This window comes from Mustela lutreola, chromosome 17 (assembly GCF_030435805.1).
Source record: "Mustela lutreola isolate mMusLut2 chromosome 17, mMusLut2.pri, whole genome shotgun sequence".
In the NCBI taxonomy this organism is placed as follows: Eukaryota; Metazoa; Chordata; class Mammalia; order Carnivora; family Mustelidae; genus Mustela; species Mustela lutreola.
The window spans coordinates 20,694,733-20,713,067 of record NC_081306.1 but is presented as its reverse complement, the minus strand read 5'-3'; the positions used below and the strand labels follow the sequence as shown (position 1 = coordinate 20,713,067).

Below are 18,335 nucleotides of genomic sequence, written 5' to 3'. Positions count from 1 at the left end.
GGGTCTTCCTGACCACCAGCGGCGAAGAGGGAAGGAACGGACACTCCCCCTTAGAAGCATGAACGTGGACCCCTCGCTCACGCCGTACCCAAACAGTAACTCAGAACAAACCCAGGACCCACCGGGGGCACTGAAACTGTGGCGATCTCAGAAAAATCATGGAGTAAATGCACATGATCTTGGACCAAGCAATGAGTTCTTCGGTAAGTCACCAAAAGCACACACAGCAGCCACAACAAAGAGAAGCTGGACCTCATTAAAATTACAAACTGTTTCCTTCAAAGGACACCACTGAGAAAGTGAGAGACAACTTAAAGAATGGGGAATATATTTGCAAATCATAAATGTGACAGGCACTTGCATCTAAAACATACAAAGAACTCTTACAATTCAACAGTAAAAAGACAAATAACTTAATTAAAAAATGGGCAAACTATCTGAGTATTTCCCCAAAGAAGACAAACAAACGGTCAATAAATACAAGAAAAGCTGCTCAGCCCCAGGAGCCATCGGGGAAACACAACTCAGAACTACAACGAGACACTGCTTCACGCCCCCAGGACGGCCATGGTGAACAGCGCAGGCCCAGCATGTGCTGACGGGCATGTGCAAAGCCAATGTTAAATGGAGCAGCCACTTCGGAAAAGAGTCTGGCAGCTCCTCAAAAGGTTAAACCTAGAGTCACCGCAAGACCCAATAATTCCCCACCTAAGTATCGACTCTAAAGAAGTGAAAACTGCTCACTCGAATGTCTGCAGCAGCATTAACATAAGAGCCAAAAAGCGGAAACAACTCAGATGCCCACTGAGCGGGGAATGGAGAACAGACCGTGATATATCCACGGGATACTATTCAAGCACGAAAAGGAAACACTGACACGTGCTGCATGAGGAACTCTGAAAGCATCACCCTCAGTTAAAACAGGTATCACAAAAAAGCACACACTTTTAAATCTACTTCTCTAACTGTCCAGAATAAGTCATTTCACAGGGGTAGAAAATACATTAGTTGCTTCTGCCTGGGAGTTCAAGGAAAATCGGGAGTAACTGCAAACGGTACGGGGTTTCTTTTCAGGGTTATACAACTGTTCTAAAAGTGGTGAGGGGTGCCTGAGTGGCTCAGCTGGTTAAGAAACAGGCTCCTGGTTTTTGCTTAGGTCATGATCTCAGGACCCTGGGATCAAGCCCCTCATCGGGCTCTGCGCTCATTGGGGAGTTAGCTTGAGGATTCTCTCTCCCTCTGTCTCTCCCACTCAACTCTCTTTCTCTAAAATTAAAACAAATCTTTAAAATTGATAGTGGTGATGGCTGAACACTGAATTGTGCACTTTAAAGGTGGGAATTGTATGGTCTGAGTTGTATCTTAGTAAAAAAAATATTTTTTTTAAAGCTCTATCTCACTAACCACACACAAAAAAATTAAAAAACAAACAAAAAACATTTTCCATCCATCAATCTGACCAAAATAATGCAATAACTGGTACTGATGAGGGTGTAGACAATTCTCAGGTGCTTTGGTGATAGTGCAATTTAGTGTAACTGGAAAGCAACATGTATCAAAGAGTAAAATGTGCATTTTTTGGATCCAGTAGTTCCACTTCTTATAACTATTATTAGGGAGCTAAGAAAATGGGCTAGCGTGCTCAACACTCTGTGCAAAGACAGACATCAAACCTTAAGTTACTAAAAACCGAACACCTCTAAATCCTACAGAAGGTGGGCGAATTATTGGCTGCAGACCTAGTGAAACAATATGCAACCATGAAAAAGAAAGGCAGACCTCAAGTAACCCTCGTCAAAAAGCCATGTGGAAAAAAATGGCCCAGCCAAGCCCGGCCCAAATCCATGACCCCCTCAGAACTGTGAGATACAATGAAACGATTGTAACATGAGGGTAACAATAATAACCATGTAGACCTTTATGCTTTCACAAAAAGCAGTCTATATATAACATATTAAGCTAATAAAAGAAGTTAAAAAAATACCATGAAATCATTCGGTTTTTCCTTATTAACTTTATACATCTGTACCTGGTTCTTCAGACAACCTTGTTACAATGACTTGGTGGCTTTCCCCGGGAAGGGGGAGATCCTGCTTGTAACCACGTATTGTTTCAATGTTTTACAATAAGTGTGTACCATTTTTAGAATGAGAAAACATTCTACTTTGGAGAAAAAAGAAACCAGAGGAATCAAGAGAAAACACTTAAGAATTAGTGTGCAAATTAAAACTGTAAAGATCCCAAGGCCGCCTGGGTGGCTCAGTGGGTTAAGCCGCTGCCTTCGGCTCAGTTCATGATCTCAGGGTCCTGCGATTGAGCCCCACATCGGGCTCTCTGCTCAGTGGGGAGCCTGCTCCCCCCAACCCCGCCTCTGCCTACTTGTGATCTCTTTCTCTCTGTCAAATAAATAAAATCTTTAAAATCAAAAACAAAATGAAACGACAACAAAAAACCTGTAAAGATCCCAGGAGGTAATTAAGACGCATATTCTGCAATGCAAAGGTGGTAAAGGCCTTTATCAAAAACCAAACCAAACCAAAATAAACCAAACCATCAAGCAGTGGTTCCTAAACAATCCCCAGTAAAATCCCTCTGAACCAACTCCCCATTCCCCCTTCCTAGACTAGGATTCACAGAGCTGATGCAGAGCCAGAAGCATTTCTATTTGTTAACATTCTGTAGGGGGAGCTTTATTGTTTTAAGTGTTCTACTTCCCTGATTTTCCAAAATGAACATGTATGTACTTTCACAGTGAAAAGAAAACAAAACACTGCAAAGAAAAAAGGCACATAGGTGAGTCTGATGCAGTGTAGACCCGTCTACAAAGGGAAAGTGCCAGAGGCCATAGGACAGAAGAAGTTACATTTTCTTCATAACCACGAACAAATGCAAAGGCCATCAACAAACTAGGAAAATATATTTGAAACACACAAGACAAAGCAAATAATCATGCAGGTGTAATCCCTTCTCCCCCTCTTGGCCAATCTGCATTTCTCAAGTTCTTCATACAGTCTGTGTTCAGTGCTCAACAAGCAGCAGCTCATTTAATATCCCATCACCAGGGGAGGAACTCATCTGGGGCCAATCCCGAGGTACAAGAGAAGTAACTCGGACCCAGAAGGGTGCCTCACACTCAGAGGGTCTGCTTGGCGGCGCAGAGGGTGGCCTAGCAGCAGAGCCCCACCCTTCAGCTCTCTGAGGCCTACCATGACAGAGGGCTAACCACAATGCTTTTAGAAAGTGTTCTAAGAAAGCCTAACAGAAACTGGTAGAAGACAGGAACTAAGCCACTCAGGAAAGAAACGCATGTCTCTAGAGGTGGCTGGGTGGTTCTGTTGGTTAAGCATTCAATTCTTGATCACGATCTCAGGGTCCGGGGATGGAACACTGTGTCAGGCTCCATGTGCAGTCTACTGGAGAGTCTCCCCCTCGGCCCCTCCCCTGTTTGAACCCTTGCTCACTCTAAAATAAAGAAAATCTTAAAAAAATAAAAAGTCTCCAAATCTAAGTACTTTAATTCTCATCAATAAAGAAAGAAATGCAAATTAGCATAATGAAACATAATGAATCTCCTATCAAAGGACAGAGTGATCGCGCCAGCCACAGAAGCACTGTGTAATACTGTAGACAAGATACACAGCTTTCTGTTGAAGGCAATATCATGGTATCCACCAAAAGCTTTAAAATTGGGGTGCCTGGGTGGCTCAGTGTGTCAAGCGTCTGCCTTTGGCTCAGGTCATGATATCAGGGTCCTGGGATGGACCCCAACAAAGGGCTGTCTGCTTGGCAGGGAGCCTGTTCCCCCTCTCTTTCTGCCTACTTGTGATCTCTCTGTCAAATAAATAAATGGAATCTTAAAAAAAAAAAAAAAAGCCTTAAAATATATGTAACATCCATTTCGGGAACTCAAATGAGCTCGCATGCAATTCCTAATCACGGAAGGAGGGGTCAGCGTGGTGTAGGAGTCACCACGGCTCAGTCATGAGTCTGTGCTGCATCTGAGCATTCAGAGACGTGAGGGCCAGCAGGGGACACAGAGCTCATTGGACCAGCAGCTGCAGGGTCACAGCCTGCCTGCCCCTCTCCAGTCTTTGCTGGATTTGGCCACATGCTCTTTCATGTACCACTTGTCACCTTAACTTAATCATTGTTCAGACCCCACCCATCAAACGACCCTGAAGAGCAAACTTTTAAACTTTTAATATTCTGATATTCCTTAATATTTAAAGGAATCTAAGATGTACTTTTCTTAGAATTGTTCTTGTCACACAGGTCTGAGTAAGCAGCACCAAACCCATGTCTGTGTATGCCCTGTATTCTATCCTAAGGATATAATCACAGATGTGCATAAAGAGCGCATATAATAAAATCTATCCTGGCATTCTTCCTAGAAAAAAGTCATCTTAGATTAAGCATCCAAGAAAAGACTATGTCTGCAAACTAGTGCAAACAGTACACATCAGGGTAGAACAGGGACAGGCTGGGGGAGATGTGGCTGGAGGCAGGGGGTGAGGAGGTGGACATGCTTCCTCTCTCTACACAACTACCACCTTAAGTCTACTCGAGGCCGGGACTCCTGGAGACAAGCACTTCAGATTAACCTGGCCCAAACCTTCCACATCTCCAATGGGATTCAACCCCATGCTCCTCTAGCATCCTTCCCATGGCCCACCTGGAAACCTGACTTCTCCCCAACCTCCAATTAAACTCAGAAATGACACCAAAGCAAACACCAGGTGGGACACAGAATTGCTCTGCAATATGTGCTTGTTCTGATTCCCCCAGAAGGACCCTAGAACAGCTGGGTACGCTAAGCTTTGGTGTCATAAAATAATAGCAAATGCTCATTAAGTGCACACAGCTATCAAACTAGGAAGAGGCAATAATTACTGTTGAGATGATAAAGATCAACTGTAAGGAAAAGAACACAGCTATTTAGATAGACCGAATAATGTTTCTTGTATTCTCTCCTTTTTGCTTCGTGCTTATTGGTTTTAGATTATCTTACAATTTAAGATTTAAATCCCCTAAGACAATAACTTAAAATGCGCAAGCTGGACAAGAATGATTCTTAAATAATCTTCCAAATAAGAAGTGATTTTAGAACAGAAAACAAATGGTTACACCAAGGAAGGAAACATGATAGATGGGGGGAGGGGTGGCAGCAAAGGCGCAGGACTAAAAACTGGACACTCACCCTGTTCTCTCTGCAGCCTCGGGCCTCAAGTCCACTCCTTCCCAACTGGAGTCAGTCTGCCAAGGATGGCGAGCGGTACCTGCTTCTGCGCCAATAAACCCTAAGAGGTAGGACATGCTGGATCTACTCCTATGGCCAAGATGACGGGCCAGCCAGACCAAGGGTCTCAACGCCAGGCCCTTCACCAAATGGCCAGACCAAGAGAATCACCAACCTACCAACAAGTTTACAAAATATTCTTCTTGACTCTATCATACATGTGACCACATTCTTTAGGAATACTCATCACAGTAAGTATTTGGTAACTGGGCACGTTCCTCACGTGACAAGCTGGTGTCTGGTGACGTGAGCCTCAGGGCTGATGCAGGCAGCCATGAAAGGGAAGGGGACACGGCCTGTGTTACTTCAGACGCAGTGATGGATGGTGCCGACCCCGGTGCGAGCTAGGACCGTCCCCATCCAGACTGAGTGCGCTCTCTACAGAGTTCTTCCAAGGGTCATCTCACTCCTCAGAAATGTCTGATCAACTTCGGTCGCACTTGGGGATGACAGGCAGGTGCCAGTCGCGACACTAACAGTGGGGACACAGGCCAGCCTTCGACATTCCTGTGGGCTCTCCAATGGGCAGGAAGCGCGAGAGCAGAGTGACTCTGGAGGTCATGTGAGCTGCTCCCTGGGGTGGGGGCGGGGGGGCTGAAGAAAGGTCTGTACTAATCAGACCCTGGACAGAAAGTCAAATGACCCCGACTGAGCACTTGCGATGCCTGAGCTTATGCCTGACATCAAGGGATGTTGTTCATCTTTCTCAATTCAGTTTCCTGGTATTTACAAAGTATCCTACTTTGGGCTTAGGCTATCTCCTGGCTGATATTTATTGCCAAAACAAAAGTTTAAGCAGGAGCAGGGATTTACACAGCTACTGAAGAGAATTCTAGACCAAGTCATTCTTCAAAGGCCCCAGCACCCGCATTCTCTGGGGGATCTTCAAGACACAGGTGTAGGATAAGATGAAAGAAGCAGACGTAAGCCCTTGAAAATACACAAACACTGCGATCCTACTAATGACAACACTCGCTTCCTAGCATTCGCCCAGGCTTCCCAGTTCATGTACTGAGGCCCCATTCCCGCCTGTGGAGCGATCTGAGCTGGAGTGATCAGTCCCTTGCTGTTCGCTTCCCCACAAGGACAGGAGGCCGCCCTGAGTGCCGGGGCAGAGGGACCAATTCGCCGGTCAGGGCCAGTGAGCTCCCGCCGTGGAGTGCGAGGAGCCAGTGCACGGGGCTGTGGGAAGGGGAGCGTCTCTGCAGAAAAGCACTGGATGCATGAGGCTTCACCCTGCTCGGTCATTTCAAGTCCTGACTCCTCGGGGATCAGAAACCAGATACCGAAGACAGAATCAGGAGAATAAGGCAAACAGGGTCGCGGGAAGACTTCGGAGTGGACACGGAGACACTGTTGGGACAGCGGGCTGCCCGCACCGCAGCAGTCAGAGGCGCCTGAAAACGTTATTCCACGTCTGTGTCACCGGAGCAGCTTGTTTAAAACTGTCGAGTGTGGTTAAGAGAGTGACAAAGCCAGCAGCGCGGTGATTCTCCACTGCCCTCGAAGGAGCGGAGCGGTTGTGCGAGGAAGGACAGAAGAGTGACCGTGGACGCAGAGACTCCCGCTTCCTCGAAGGGACTCTGCCCAGGAAGACTGGATGGGGCCAGGAGTCAGTCGCTGACGCGGGGGTCCACGGCACACCCTGAGACACAGAGAAACCCAAAGACGCAAAGAGGGCCCCGCAAGGGCGGCTGATGGCTCTGAGTGGCTAGAGTGCGGGCAGGGACCGGGAGCCCGCAGCCGTCCAGGGCGCGCAGGCCTCTGCCCGCCACGTTCTCCTCCTGGGACAGACCAGGATCAGCCGCGATCTGGGGGCCTTGCCTGAAGCCTGCACTTCAGACTCCTGTGAACCCTAACATACTCTCGTGAGCGACTAAATAAGCAATACCCTGATTTCCCATGTCACGACTTTAAGAATGGGGATATCTCCATAACACTGTTCTAAGTTTTTCTCAAAAAAAAAAAAAAAAAAAAAAAAAAGCCCCAAACCAAACAATTAGAACCACCACCTCCCCCTCCCAAGAGCTTCCTATAAGAAAGAACCCTATAGCAGACTACATCTGGGAGCCCCACAGGACAGTCCACGGGGAACCTGAGGAGGGAGTCCCTTTGGTTACCAAACTTTCTCAGACTAGATACACCCAAGACATGTCCCACATCTTAAAAACGCACCTTTAAAAACACTTAACACTTAACACAGCGATGACCTGACAACTCCAGTCCCAGATGATGTCTGATGTCTCCCCTCCTCCCCAACTTTGTATGCTAGGACTTGTTCAGATGAAAATGGCAGCTAGACAGTACACCAGGAGTGACGGGGCCTCCTCTTTGGGGCACCGCCCAGGAACTATGTCCCCACCTCTGCCTCCTCACGTGTCCTTGTGCACAGCCCTCCTTCAACATGGCCTACAGGGACCCCCATCCCAGTCCACAGAAAGTTGACCCGACCTCTACCCCAACTCAAATCTGCACCTGTTCTTTTGTCAGTAAAATTTAAATAATTAAAAAAAACAAAAAACAAAACAACCCCCCCAGAACAAACAAACAAACAAAAAACCCAACAACAACAACAACAAACCCCCCAAAAAAGCCTTCTACCCATGAAAGCTGTTCTGGAAAACTACACAGTGAATATATATGTTTAACTGTTACGTCACTCCTATTAATTCAAATTATAAACAAGTAAAATGGCATAAACACTGGATTTTATTAGATCTAAATCAATCTTGACTATTTCTAAAACACAGCCTGATTTCAGAGATACTACAAATCTGAAAAAAGAGTGCATCTCAGAATCACGAAATACCCTAATAGCATGGTGAAATTTTTAACAAACTTAAATATTATCTGTAGAAAGTTAAGAAACTATAGAAAGTTTAGAAATCATAAACTGCTATGACATACATTTGAGAATTTGGGAAAATGTGCCAGTTTGCTTTGAAATATTATCCTGAGAATCTATAAGCCCTCAAAAACAACCCCACCTGCACCAGGGGCCTGGAGCCCCCCCTCTTCTAGAGCCCCCCAACACATCCCAGAGGATAATGACAGTTGGGAACCCTGAGGGAGACAACAGAGCATATCCACAGGCCTCTTCGTCCCGCAGACTGACCCGCATGTTCTGGGGACACTCTTCTGCCCTGGTGCCTGACTCACCATCTCCTCCTATTCATGTTCCCTGTCCCAATCCCATCGCCTGGATCCTCCTCCACCCATCTCCCCTGCAGCGCTCTCATTCCCTGTGGACCGGGACAGCAGATGCCCTGCTGCATGCCCACCTGTTTGCCTGATACTCCCTTACACGGACACCTCACAAGCATCTCAAAAGAAAACATGTGAAGTGCAATTACAAATGCACTCCCTCCCCCCGCTGCCGACCACCTCATTCTCCCTGCTCTCCGGTCTGTCCCTCCCCCAGCTCTGTACATGGTTCCCCCAAGCACCAAGTCACCTTATGTGGTGGCCCCACACTTCTGTTCCAGTGGCAAATCTTGTCTGACCTCCTGCCCCCTTTCTCTGTGATCAAATGCGCCCTCTAGTCAAGACCACCACGGTGACCCCTGCACCCAAAGCCCTCCCAGAGCTGGCTCCTGCTTGGCCCCCACATTCCAGTACACCGCTCTCCACTCAACCTTGAGAGTCCCCTTTCCCGCTGGCTGCCTGCTGGTCCCTATCCAAGCCAATGCTCTCCCAGTGCCCCCTGGTTTCTGTGGCTTCTGCTCATCTTTTGACCCTGCCCTGATATGTCCTTCCTTGGTTTGGCCCAAGGAGGTCCCTGTGTCAACCTCAGTCACTGCTTGCTCCTCAGACCTGCTAGGGCAGTTTATACTTTATGATTATTTGTTTTCCATCACCACCATCGAAATTTCATGAAAGGGGGTGAGCTCACTCAAACCTGTATCATGGGGCACGTGGGCCAGGAGACAGTGTTCACCAAATGGGGTGGATTAAAGGGATGGCCACATCCCCTTCCTTTCTCAACCTACCTGGGGATGCTGGAATCTTCCAATCTAGGAGAGGAGAAAAGCAAGTGCTCCATAATCAATGACTGAGTAGCTTAAAATCATTCCATGAAGAGCCTGACCAGGGCATCAGGTATTGCGGCACCAGAGCCCCGACCTGAACTGTTTGGTACCCCAGCTTAAGCTGGGTTTTAAAAGATTATTCCCCGAAGGGTGACCAAAAACAAAACAAAACACATGTAAGATCAAGGCTTCATATCCAAAACACTCAGTTTTTGCTACCTTCTCTCCCTCACTCTGGGGAAAAAACCAAAATCCACAGATTCCAAGGGGTCAGATATAATTTAGAAAATTTAAGGAAGGCTACAACACATGCTCAAGGAAGCAATGTAAACACAGGCAAGCATTCCCAATTTAGCTCAGGGCTGCTAAAACATGATACCAGGCATTATTTTTAAATTTTTTTGAAGATTTTATTTATTTATTTGACAGGCAGAGAGAGGGGGAAGTAGGCTCTCGAGGAGCTCAACCCCAGGACCCTGAGATCATGACCTGAGCCAAAGGCAGAGGCTTTAACCCACTGAGCCACCCAGGTGCCCTGATACCAGGCATTATTAAAAAGAGTTTTAGACTTTGCAAACAGGAGCTACATAGCCTTGAACAAATGAAAACCCCTCAAGCCCTCAACTTCTTTAGCTGTAAACTGGGACATATAGCAATGTCTTTTAAGAGGTTATAAAAATAAGGTAAACTGAGGGCATGAAAACTCAGGCATAAAACGTGCACTGGCTGTCCCATGTCTCTGCCAGTGCCCTCTGGTTCCCATCCCAAAAGCACCAAGGCTGCCGACTGGGCCACGCTCCCTCACAGACACACATGCTGGTAAAGTCAGCCCTGAGCGTGCCAGGTGAATGTCTGAGGACAGCATTCCTGCCTGCCCTCCAAAGATACCTTCTGGGGCTCTCTGTTAAAGTCTATGCATACCCCTGTGGGGCAGTGGTACCTAGGCAAAGAGTACAGCTCTACAGACCAAAACACTTCCTCAGTTTACCCTGATGATCCGATGAGGCTGTTGGGGGAGGAATGGAGTAAGAAAGAGCATCGTTGGAAGGGCAAGGAAAAGAAAAAGTTAGGGAGGGAGGGGGCTCGATGTCACACACACGGAGGACGGAGTGCTAGTGCTACTGCCTTCCCAGAGCAGGTGTTCTCTCACCTGGGGCAACTGTGGGGAGAGAGGAAGAGCTGTGAGCACCTGGCGGGTGAGGGGCACAATACACAGGAATGGCCCTCACGACAGACAAAGATCGAGCCCCAAATGTCAACAGTGCCTAGGGAGAAAGAAGACCTGACCCAGACCAAAGGGCTGTCCCCACTGTCCCCACCAGCCCTGGCACAGGTGAAGGGAAACGGAAGCCTCTCCCCAGTCCAGAATGACCCTGCCAGGCATTCGGTCCCATGAACAGAGGCAGGCAGGGGGACTGACGGCAAAGGGACTCTGCCAGCGAGCTGCGGGTCAAGCGGAGAGGGGGTGGAAATGGGCTGGGGAAGATCTGAAAAGAGAGAAGGGAGGAAAACATAAGGTAGGGTTTCCCACACTTGGAAACACAGACTGTCTGTACAGAAGCACCCACTCTCATCTGGCCGAGATGAGGGGACAATCACCTGCCCTCGAGTCCACCCAAGGAGACTAGAGAAGGAAGAGCAGAAGAGTGTGGGTGCCGGCTCCCAGCCTGCGGCCCCAGAGCTCAGAGGAGCTGCCCCAGGGAGCAGAGGCGTTGATTCAGGTTCAGGCTCCAACAGAATGTTATGGCAAGGACAGCAGCAAATCAAGGCAGGTTATGGGGAGACGATCAGAAGAAATAAAGTAGTAAAAACCTTAAATAGCTTGAGAACATACTTTACTACTTGAACCCCCCTCCTTTTTTTTTTTTTTTTTTTAAAAAAAGGAAGGATGTAACGAGGACAACACCTGATCAGGACACCTTGCTCTTACCCCATTTTCTGATTTGACCAAAAACTAAGAGTAAGCCACCCCCACCCCCCAACCCACTTCCAACAGCCTCACAACTGTAAGCACTGTAAGCACTGTCAATCTCTTAGTCGTGACAACTGTACCAGGGTCACATAAGATGCTAACCTGAGGAGAAGCCAAGTGACAGACACATAGAATTCTCTGTGTATCTTTACAGACAAAATAAAGAAAAAGTTTTTAAAAATCAAAAGACAAACCAAAGATGATGCTTTTCTGAACATAATCCCTGGCTTTCTTCTGGGCCTTTCGAAGCTGCCACTGCACAGCTATGTGGATGGCAAACTTGGGAGGGCAGGTCCCACCCGCAAGCCCAGACAAGGGGACAGTGGCCTTGACTGACCACCAAAGGCACATCAGATATTCAGTCCCTAAGTGTGCACTGTGAAGTCTGACAAAAGAACACACTTGCCCCTCAGGGTTTACAATTTTAGAAGATTCCATTTTGCAGGGCAAAAGGAGCTATTTTCCCATTACTATCTTGGTTTGTTAGGCTGGGAGGCTCTAAGACTAGCTCCTCTCTTACGGATGGGAAATCTCAGAAGAAGAAACACACATGAAACTCTCTATCAGGACGGATATGGGACGCCTAGGGGGCGTCATGATCCCAGGGTTCTGGGATCCAACCCTGCATTGGGCTCCCTGCTCAGTGGGGAGCCTGCTTCTCCCTCTGCCTGCTGCTCCATCACTCTAACAAATAAGTAAATAAATTCTTAAAAAAAAAAAAAAAAAAAAAAAGGATGGACGGATACGACCCCCTCACCTCCCAGGCACACAACACCTATTCGTGTTCTCCGGACAGCGTCAGCACTAACAGGAAGAGCGAGAAGAGCCCAGCTGTCTGTAGCCGTGCGACTGCGTTAACACGCCCCCCCTGCACAGAGGGAGCCGGGAGGACCGGCTGAGATACGACTGCCAGCTCAGCAAAGGAAAGCGCTCAGCGACACAGTGCTCCCCAGCAGTGTCTCTCTTCCCCTCACCCACGACACATGTCCAGCAGCCACGCTCCAGCACACCCACCAGAGACCACAGCCTGAGGGCCAAGGGCAACCTACCATGTTTGGCACGTTGGTGACTGAAGCATTCTTGATGTCCGTAGGGAAGGGAGGCAAACTGTTGACCATGCTCTGTTTGCTGGATAACTGGGGGTTCACTCCAGGGGCTCCCATCTGCTGCCCTCCAGTCTGACTGAAGGGTTGTCCGAACGGACTTGTGTTACCAGTCATTCCCATCTGAAACAGAGAACGGCAACATGAGCGGTCACAACACAGTCACGTACAAAAAGAAGGGCCTCAAAAATGCTCACTCTGACCCGCTGAAGCAAAAATCATTACTTCTTGTGAAACCCTCATCTTCATTCTAAATCGAAGGCTTATTCTCCAGGTTCCACTGGGATTATGAACAGAGCAAACTGCTCTAGTGGCTGCACACTAAGAAGACCCAGAAGCCGCTCCCGACAGCTCCACCTGCCCCTCCTGAACCATCGTCCCAAGAGCCAGCACCTCTCCACCCTCACCGCAACCGGACTCCTCCTCCTCACACCCCCACGCCCCGACAGTGACAGTGGCAGCAACACGTTAAGAAAATCATCTGGAAAACAAAAGCTTCCAGAATCACTGACAAAGGGAACTTCCTGGAGTTTAGTCCTGAACCACTCCGAGTAACTACTTTCTGTCAAGTTCCCTCATCAGACTGAAACTTTGTTTCCATTGGTTCAAAATCTGCAGTAGGCAGGATGACTCTGGGATTCACTCTAAAATAATCCCAGGAGGCAAGGAGGTAGTGGCAAGAGAAGGGCCTAGGGAAAAAGTGACTGGTGCAACTGGATGTATGTTCTTAACTCCTAACAGGTGTGACAGGTGTGTGTTTCTGTGGGGGGGGCTGTTATACTACTTTCTCTAATATAACAAGTCTCAGGGCTCCATAAAGTTGTTTTTTTTTTTTTTTTCCCTTAAATTAGTGAAATAAAACCTACAGTAGCTAAAAGCAAGAGTAGGCAGGAGGAGCCCCTCTCTAGGCCTCCCTCAGCTCCTGCCTCTGGCCGGAGCCCTGTGTCAACACCCCGTCCCACCTGCCACTCTGGAGGGACCGGCTTCTCTGGTCGCCTGCCCCGGCTTTTCCTGCAAGTTCTAATATCCTACCTGTTGCCCAGTGCTCACTCTACCTTTCGGGTGTCTTGGTGAGATGTTTGGAAACGGAGAGGAAGGGGGTCCTCTGAGAAAGTGCCTCCTAGGGAAGAGGGCTCCCCACATCAAGAGACCGTGGCTCGGCTCTCCCGGCCGACCCTACACGGGGACCACTGCTGCGGGGCAACTTCCATTCCCTCCTCCTGTGCACCCTGATCTCGCCTGTAAGACGACTGTCTTGAACAAGAAGAATCACATTATTTCCTTAAGCTCTAAGATTTTAGGTTGCAAACAGACCAACGCTCACCACAGCTGGCCTCTTTCAGCTGAAACGTCTGCATAAAAACACAAATAAAGACAAACTAGTGTAACCAAGAAGATCTTGCTCCTGAGCACATCCGTGTGTGCAGGTGGCTTCCAGGCCTGGCCCTCACCATTGACATTTTCACCATTTTGAAAGGAACACATTCCAGTTGCCACTTTTGCCCTACTTGATTTCCTTGAGTAAATGGAAACAAATTTAAATTCCACTAAACTTCAGGGACACCTGGGTGGCTCAGTTGGTTAAGCCGCGGCGTCCTGGGATTGAGTTCCACATTGGGCTCCTTGCTCAGTGGGAGCCTGTCTCTGTCTGCCTCTGCCTGCCACTCTGCCTGTGTTCACTCTGACAAATAAACAAATAAAATCCTTTATAAATAAATAAATAAACAAACAAATAAATAAATAAATAGATAAATTCCACTGAACTTCAAATTCAACCTGAGTAACTGAAACAAACACAAATTTTTCTCAAAAGACCAGTAATCAGGCTCAACTTTTCAGCTCAGCTGATTTAACCAAAGCAACAAGGTAGCTCAGGAAACTTAATGGGCATTTCTGATTCTTGACTAGATTCTTTCAGTTGTTATCTGAAACTCTGAAGAAATGAAGCACGAACTCTTATTTTCAAAAAGTATTACCCCAAATTAACTCCATGTAGTAATTATTCCTCTCACAATTTGTGTTTTATTGAGTAAAATCAAACCCTGTTCTTAGTGACCCAAAAATTTGCAGGAAAAAAAACTAGTTAGGATTTCTACTTCCTGGATTTCATTTAAAATTTCTCTCCTTAGAACCATGTGTGCTAGAAGGCATGTGTACCATTCACACCTCCATGTGTACCATTCACACCTCCACGAACCGGCCCTCATGGTTCGCCAGGACTTCCTGAGCGCCCGCCAAGAGCCATGCCTGGGTTTGAGCACGTGTAGATGCAACTTCCCCACCGTCATGCAGCACACCCTTTAGAGCCACCAATTTGACAAACAAGAAAATCAATGTTGTCGTAGAAGTTTCTAGCATCAACAAATCAAAGTGGGAAACAGCTAGAGGGTGGGAAGGAGAAGTAACTATTCTCCTACTCACACCAACTGTCCAAGGTTGCCACCCCTTTGGTGCAGAGGGAAGTAAAGAGGCCAATGAACTCACAAAGGACTTCTGTGAGTCTCAAAGTTCACCCAACTTGTTCTGAAAAACCCATTTCTAGAATTGTCTTGCCAGGGTGAAGATGAGGTGGGTAGGTGGTCTGGTCAGCTGCGTTACTACCTGCCTGGTGAGACTCTGGGCAAAGCACTTCCTAGCTGGCTGACCCAAGTGTTTCAGAGTGTTTGATGTACTCTGACAGAGCTCTCTCTCTTTCCTTTAAAGATTATTTATTATTTATTTGTCAGAGAGAGAGAAAGAGAGAGAGAGAGAGAGAGAGAGAGAGAGAGAGAGAAAGGACAGAGAGCACAAGCAGGGGGAGAAGCAGGCTCCCTCCTGAGCAAGGAGCCCATATGGGACTTGATCCCAGGATCCTGGGATCGTGACCCGAGCTGAAGGCAGATGTTTGCTTGACTAAGCCACTCCAGGTATCCCACTGTGACAGATTTCTTGTTACTTTTTCTTCTTGACCATCCAATCAACAATGAAGGAAACCATCTCAACATGGTTTTGATCCTCACAGGGCAAGAACCAAGGCAAAGTCAAAGTCAAAGATCACAGATGGCAAGTAAGCAATGTTCAGCTCAGGGGGGACCATACATTTAAAAAAAACAGGGAGGAAATGCCACTCCTCCGTCTCTGACAACAGAGGTGGAGCACAGTCCAGGCTGCCTGCGCAAAGTCAGGCTCTGCTCCCTCAGTCCACAGCCAGCTCCAGGCTAACCCTAACCAGTCAAAGCAAACAGGAAAACCAGTGGACAGTCCTGCAAAGGGCAGCCGCCACCCACCTACCCCATCTTGACAGAACCTGGCAGAACTAAAGGCTACTCTCCAGTCCTAGCCTGCAGTTTGGGCTAAAAGCTATTTGCTTCTAGAGATTGGTAGATTTCTGAATTCCTGTTTTATATATATTCTCCTTTGATCAGACTAACTACATGTGGTCCCGAGTCTAGGCTAACACACATTTTTAGCACCAACGCTCACAATGAAGTTGTAAAATCAAAATGTCAAATTCCAATAAACATCTACATACTTCCCAACAGTTAACAATTTTGTAAACTCGGCTTTACTTGCAACTAAAGTTCACCAGGATCCGGGTTAAGCTGCTAGAGAACTACCATAAAATTCAAAAGGCAGAACAGCAAAAATAGGCAACCGTTCAACTGATGGTGAAATTTATTAATGTACGAATCAATTAAAGCCTATGGAATTAATATCTATATCCTGCCTCATTCAGCAACAGCCCACACCTGTTAACTCTATTCTTTTGGAGCTCCTTTAAGGACTGAATTCAAGTTCAATCTCAAGAAATGGGAAAAGTGAACGAGTTAATAAGTACCTTAAGAAAGGCAAGCTCTCCTATAATGAAATCTAAATTAAATAATGCCTTATAGGTCTACTACATTTTCCCATGAAAAAACATTCCTGTAGCCAGGTGGATCACCCTCTGGAAATCCCACTCATTCGGTCTGTGACTCACTTCAACGAGAGAGTAAGACGTGGAAATGGCCGTCCCTGGACACAGGAATGCACCAACCAGATAAGAAGGGAGAGAAAATTGCTAGTGCCAGATCCAGAGGCCTACCCACCTCCCACTCCACAGGGATGTGGATTATTTATTAGCCAAAGCAGGACTCTAAAGCTTGAGATCTGAAAAGAAAATCTCTCTTTAGAGTTTAGTTCAAGAAACCTGAACAAGGTGCACTTGGGTGGCTCAGTAGGTTAAAGCCTCTGCCTTTGGCTCAGGTCACGATACCAGGGTCCTGGGATAGAACCTCGTGCCAGCTCTCTGCTCAGCAAGGGGTCTGCTTCTCCCTCTGCCTCCACAGCCCCCACCCCACCCCCACCCCCACTCAGAAAAAAAAGAGGAGAAACATGAACAATACCTATACTAGCCTTTATCACTGAAACAGGGTGTGAAGCAAATTGTGGTAACAGTACCTGGCCCGTCAGTCAAAACCTGCTATGGTCCTAAGCTGTCTGGCAAGCAGGTAAGTGACAGCCATCTACAGAAGGACAGGAAAGACATGCACTACAGGTATACTGTGGAAAGTACAAGACACTGTATGAGTCTATAGCATTATTTGTCGTAACAACAGTTACTGTGTTCTTGGGCCCTAGCATGTAGTAGGTGCTCACTTAGCATCTGGGGAAGGAACCAAATAAATGAACCCTCTAAGAGACAGCTGCTCAGAGCAGCAGAGACCCCAGCGTCAGCCCTTAAGGCAGATGCAACTAAAGAACTGGGGGCCAGTCCCTGCTGGTTGGAGGGGCACTGGGAAAGGCAGCAGGGACAGTGTCCCTTCTACCTTTTCAATAGCCATCACAGTAGACAGGAGGACAGAGCAGACAGGCAGCCGGCTGGCCATGCTGAATTCCAGCACGAGACCACACCCTCTGGAGCTGGTCTCACAGAAGCATTTGAGCTCCGTGTGATACCGTGTCATACACAGGCGCCATGCCCGGCTGGAAAGCAGGGCCTCTGTGCTACACCTACTGGGCCAGCAAAGCCCTGGCTTTGGGGCAAGGCTCTAGGCCATGCCCACCATCCACCCCCCACCACCCCCCACCACCCCCCACCTGGCCCAGGGCTTCCCACTGGTGCAAGGAAACACTGCTCTATCGGCCTGGGGGGTTGCCAGTGGCCGCAAACAACCCCTCTGCTGACCTTCGCATGTGGGACAAATATTTTCATTTTCTATTTGTGTCATGATATGACAACTATCAACATATAGCACTAAAAACACAAGCTCTGGTCTCCCCTCAAAACAGCAAGATTCTCTCCACTACACTAAGCCTAAGAACATCTTTATGTTCACCTAATCAAATAAGCTACTAAACTAAAAAAGTACCAACTAGGGGGGTTTAAAGTTAAGTAACATTGACAGTAGATATTTCCTCCCAAAGTAGGTTTCTACAACAGTGGCGAGCCAGGGACCCATGTTCTTGCTCCCTGGCATCCCCTGAAGGTAAAGGATGCCTGCCCTCGGGGAAGGAACTCCTCACTGCCTGGTCCTCTCCATTCTCAGGGAAGGGCAAGCTCTCCCCACGCCTGCCACATACCGGCCTTTGCCAGAAGACAGTCTCCAATCCAAAGACGTCAACCGCTCATGGAAACAACCGCCCTCACCAGTGAACTCTCCCCAGTTTTCATCTCCAAACACCCTCTTTTCAACATACACTCTCAGGAAGGATCAGCTCATAACCATGTAGGAGCTAAAAGCCTGATGGGACGATGCAGTGGGACCAGCTAAGAATATGTGGGACAGGAGAGACAGCAGACGCGGGACAGGCGCGGAGGAAAGACGCTTCCACTGCGTGATGTCACTCAGAGGCAGCCAGGCCTTCGGAAAGGTTTTAAGTGGCAACAAACGCGGAGTTTGATGTGGTTTCGACGAGACCACTAAACACATTCTTTTTCTAAAGCTGAATTCTTCGGCAGTTTTCCTCGCACCCTG

The 18,335-nt window shown here is 47.7% G+C and overlaps 1 protein-coding gene across 2 annotated transcripts in view; it reads right to left on the bottom strand.

The window, feature by feature from the left end:
- CREBBP (CREB binding protein) overlaps positions 1-18,335 on the bottom strand; it is a 124,812-nt gene that overhangs the window by 56,372 nt on the left and 50,105 nt on the right. For both annotated transcript variants that reach the window (XM_059155206.1, XM_059155208.1), the window contains exon 3: positions 12,346-12,522. In XM_059155206.1, the coding sequence (XP_059011189.1) occupies positions 12,346-12,522 (177 nt within the window). The remainder of the gene's footprint in view (positions 1-12,345; positions 12,523-18,335) is intronic.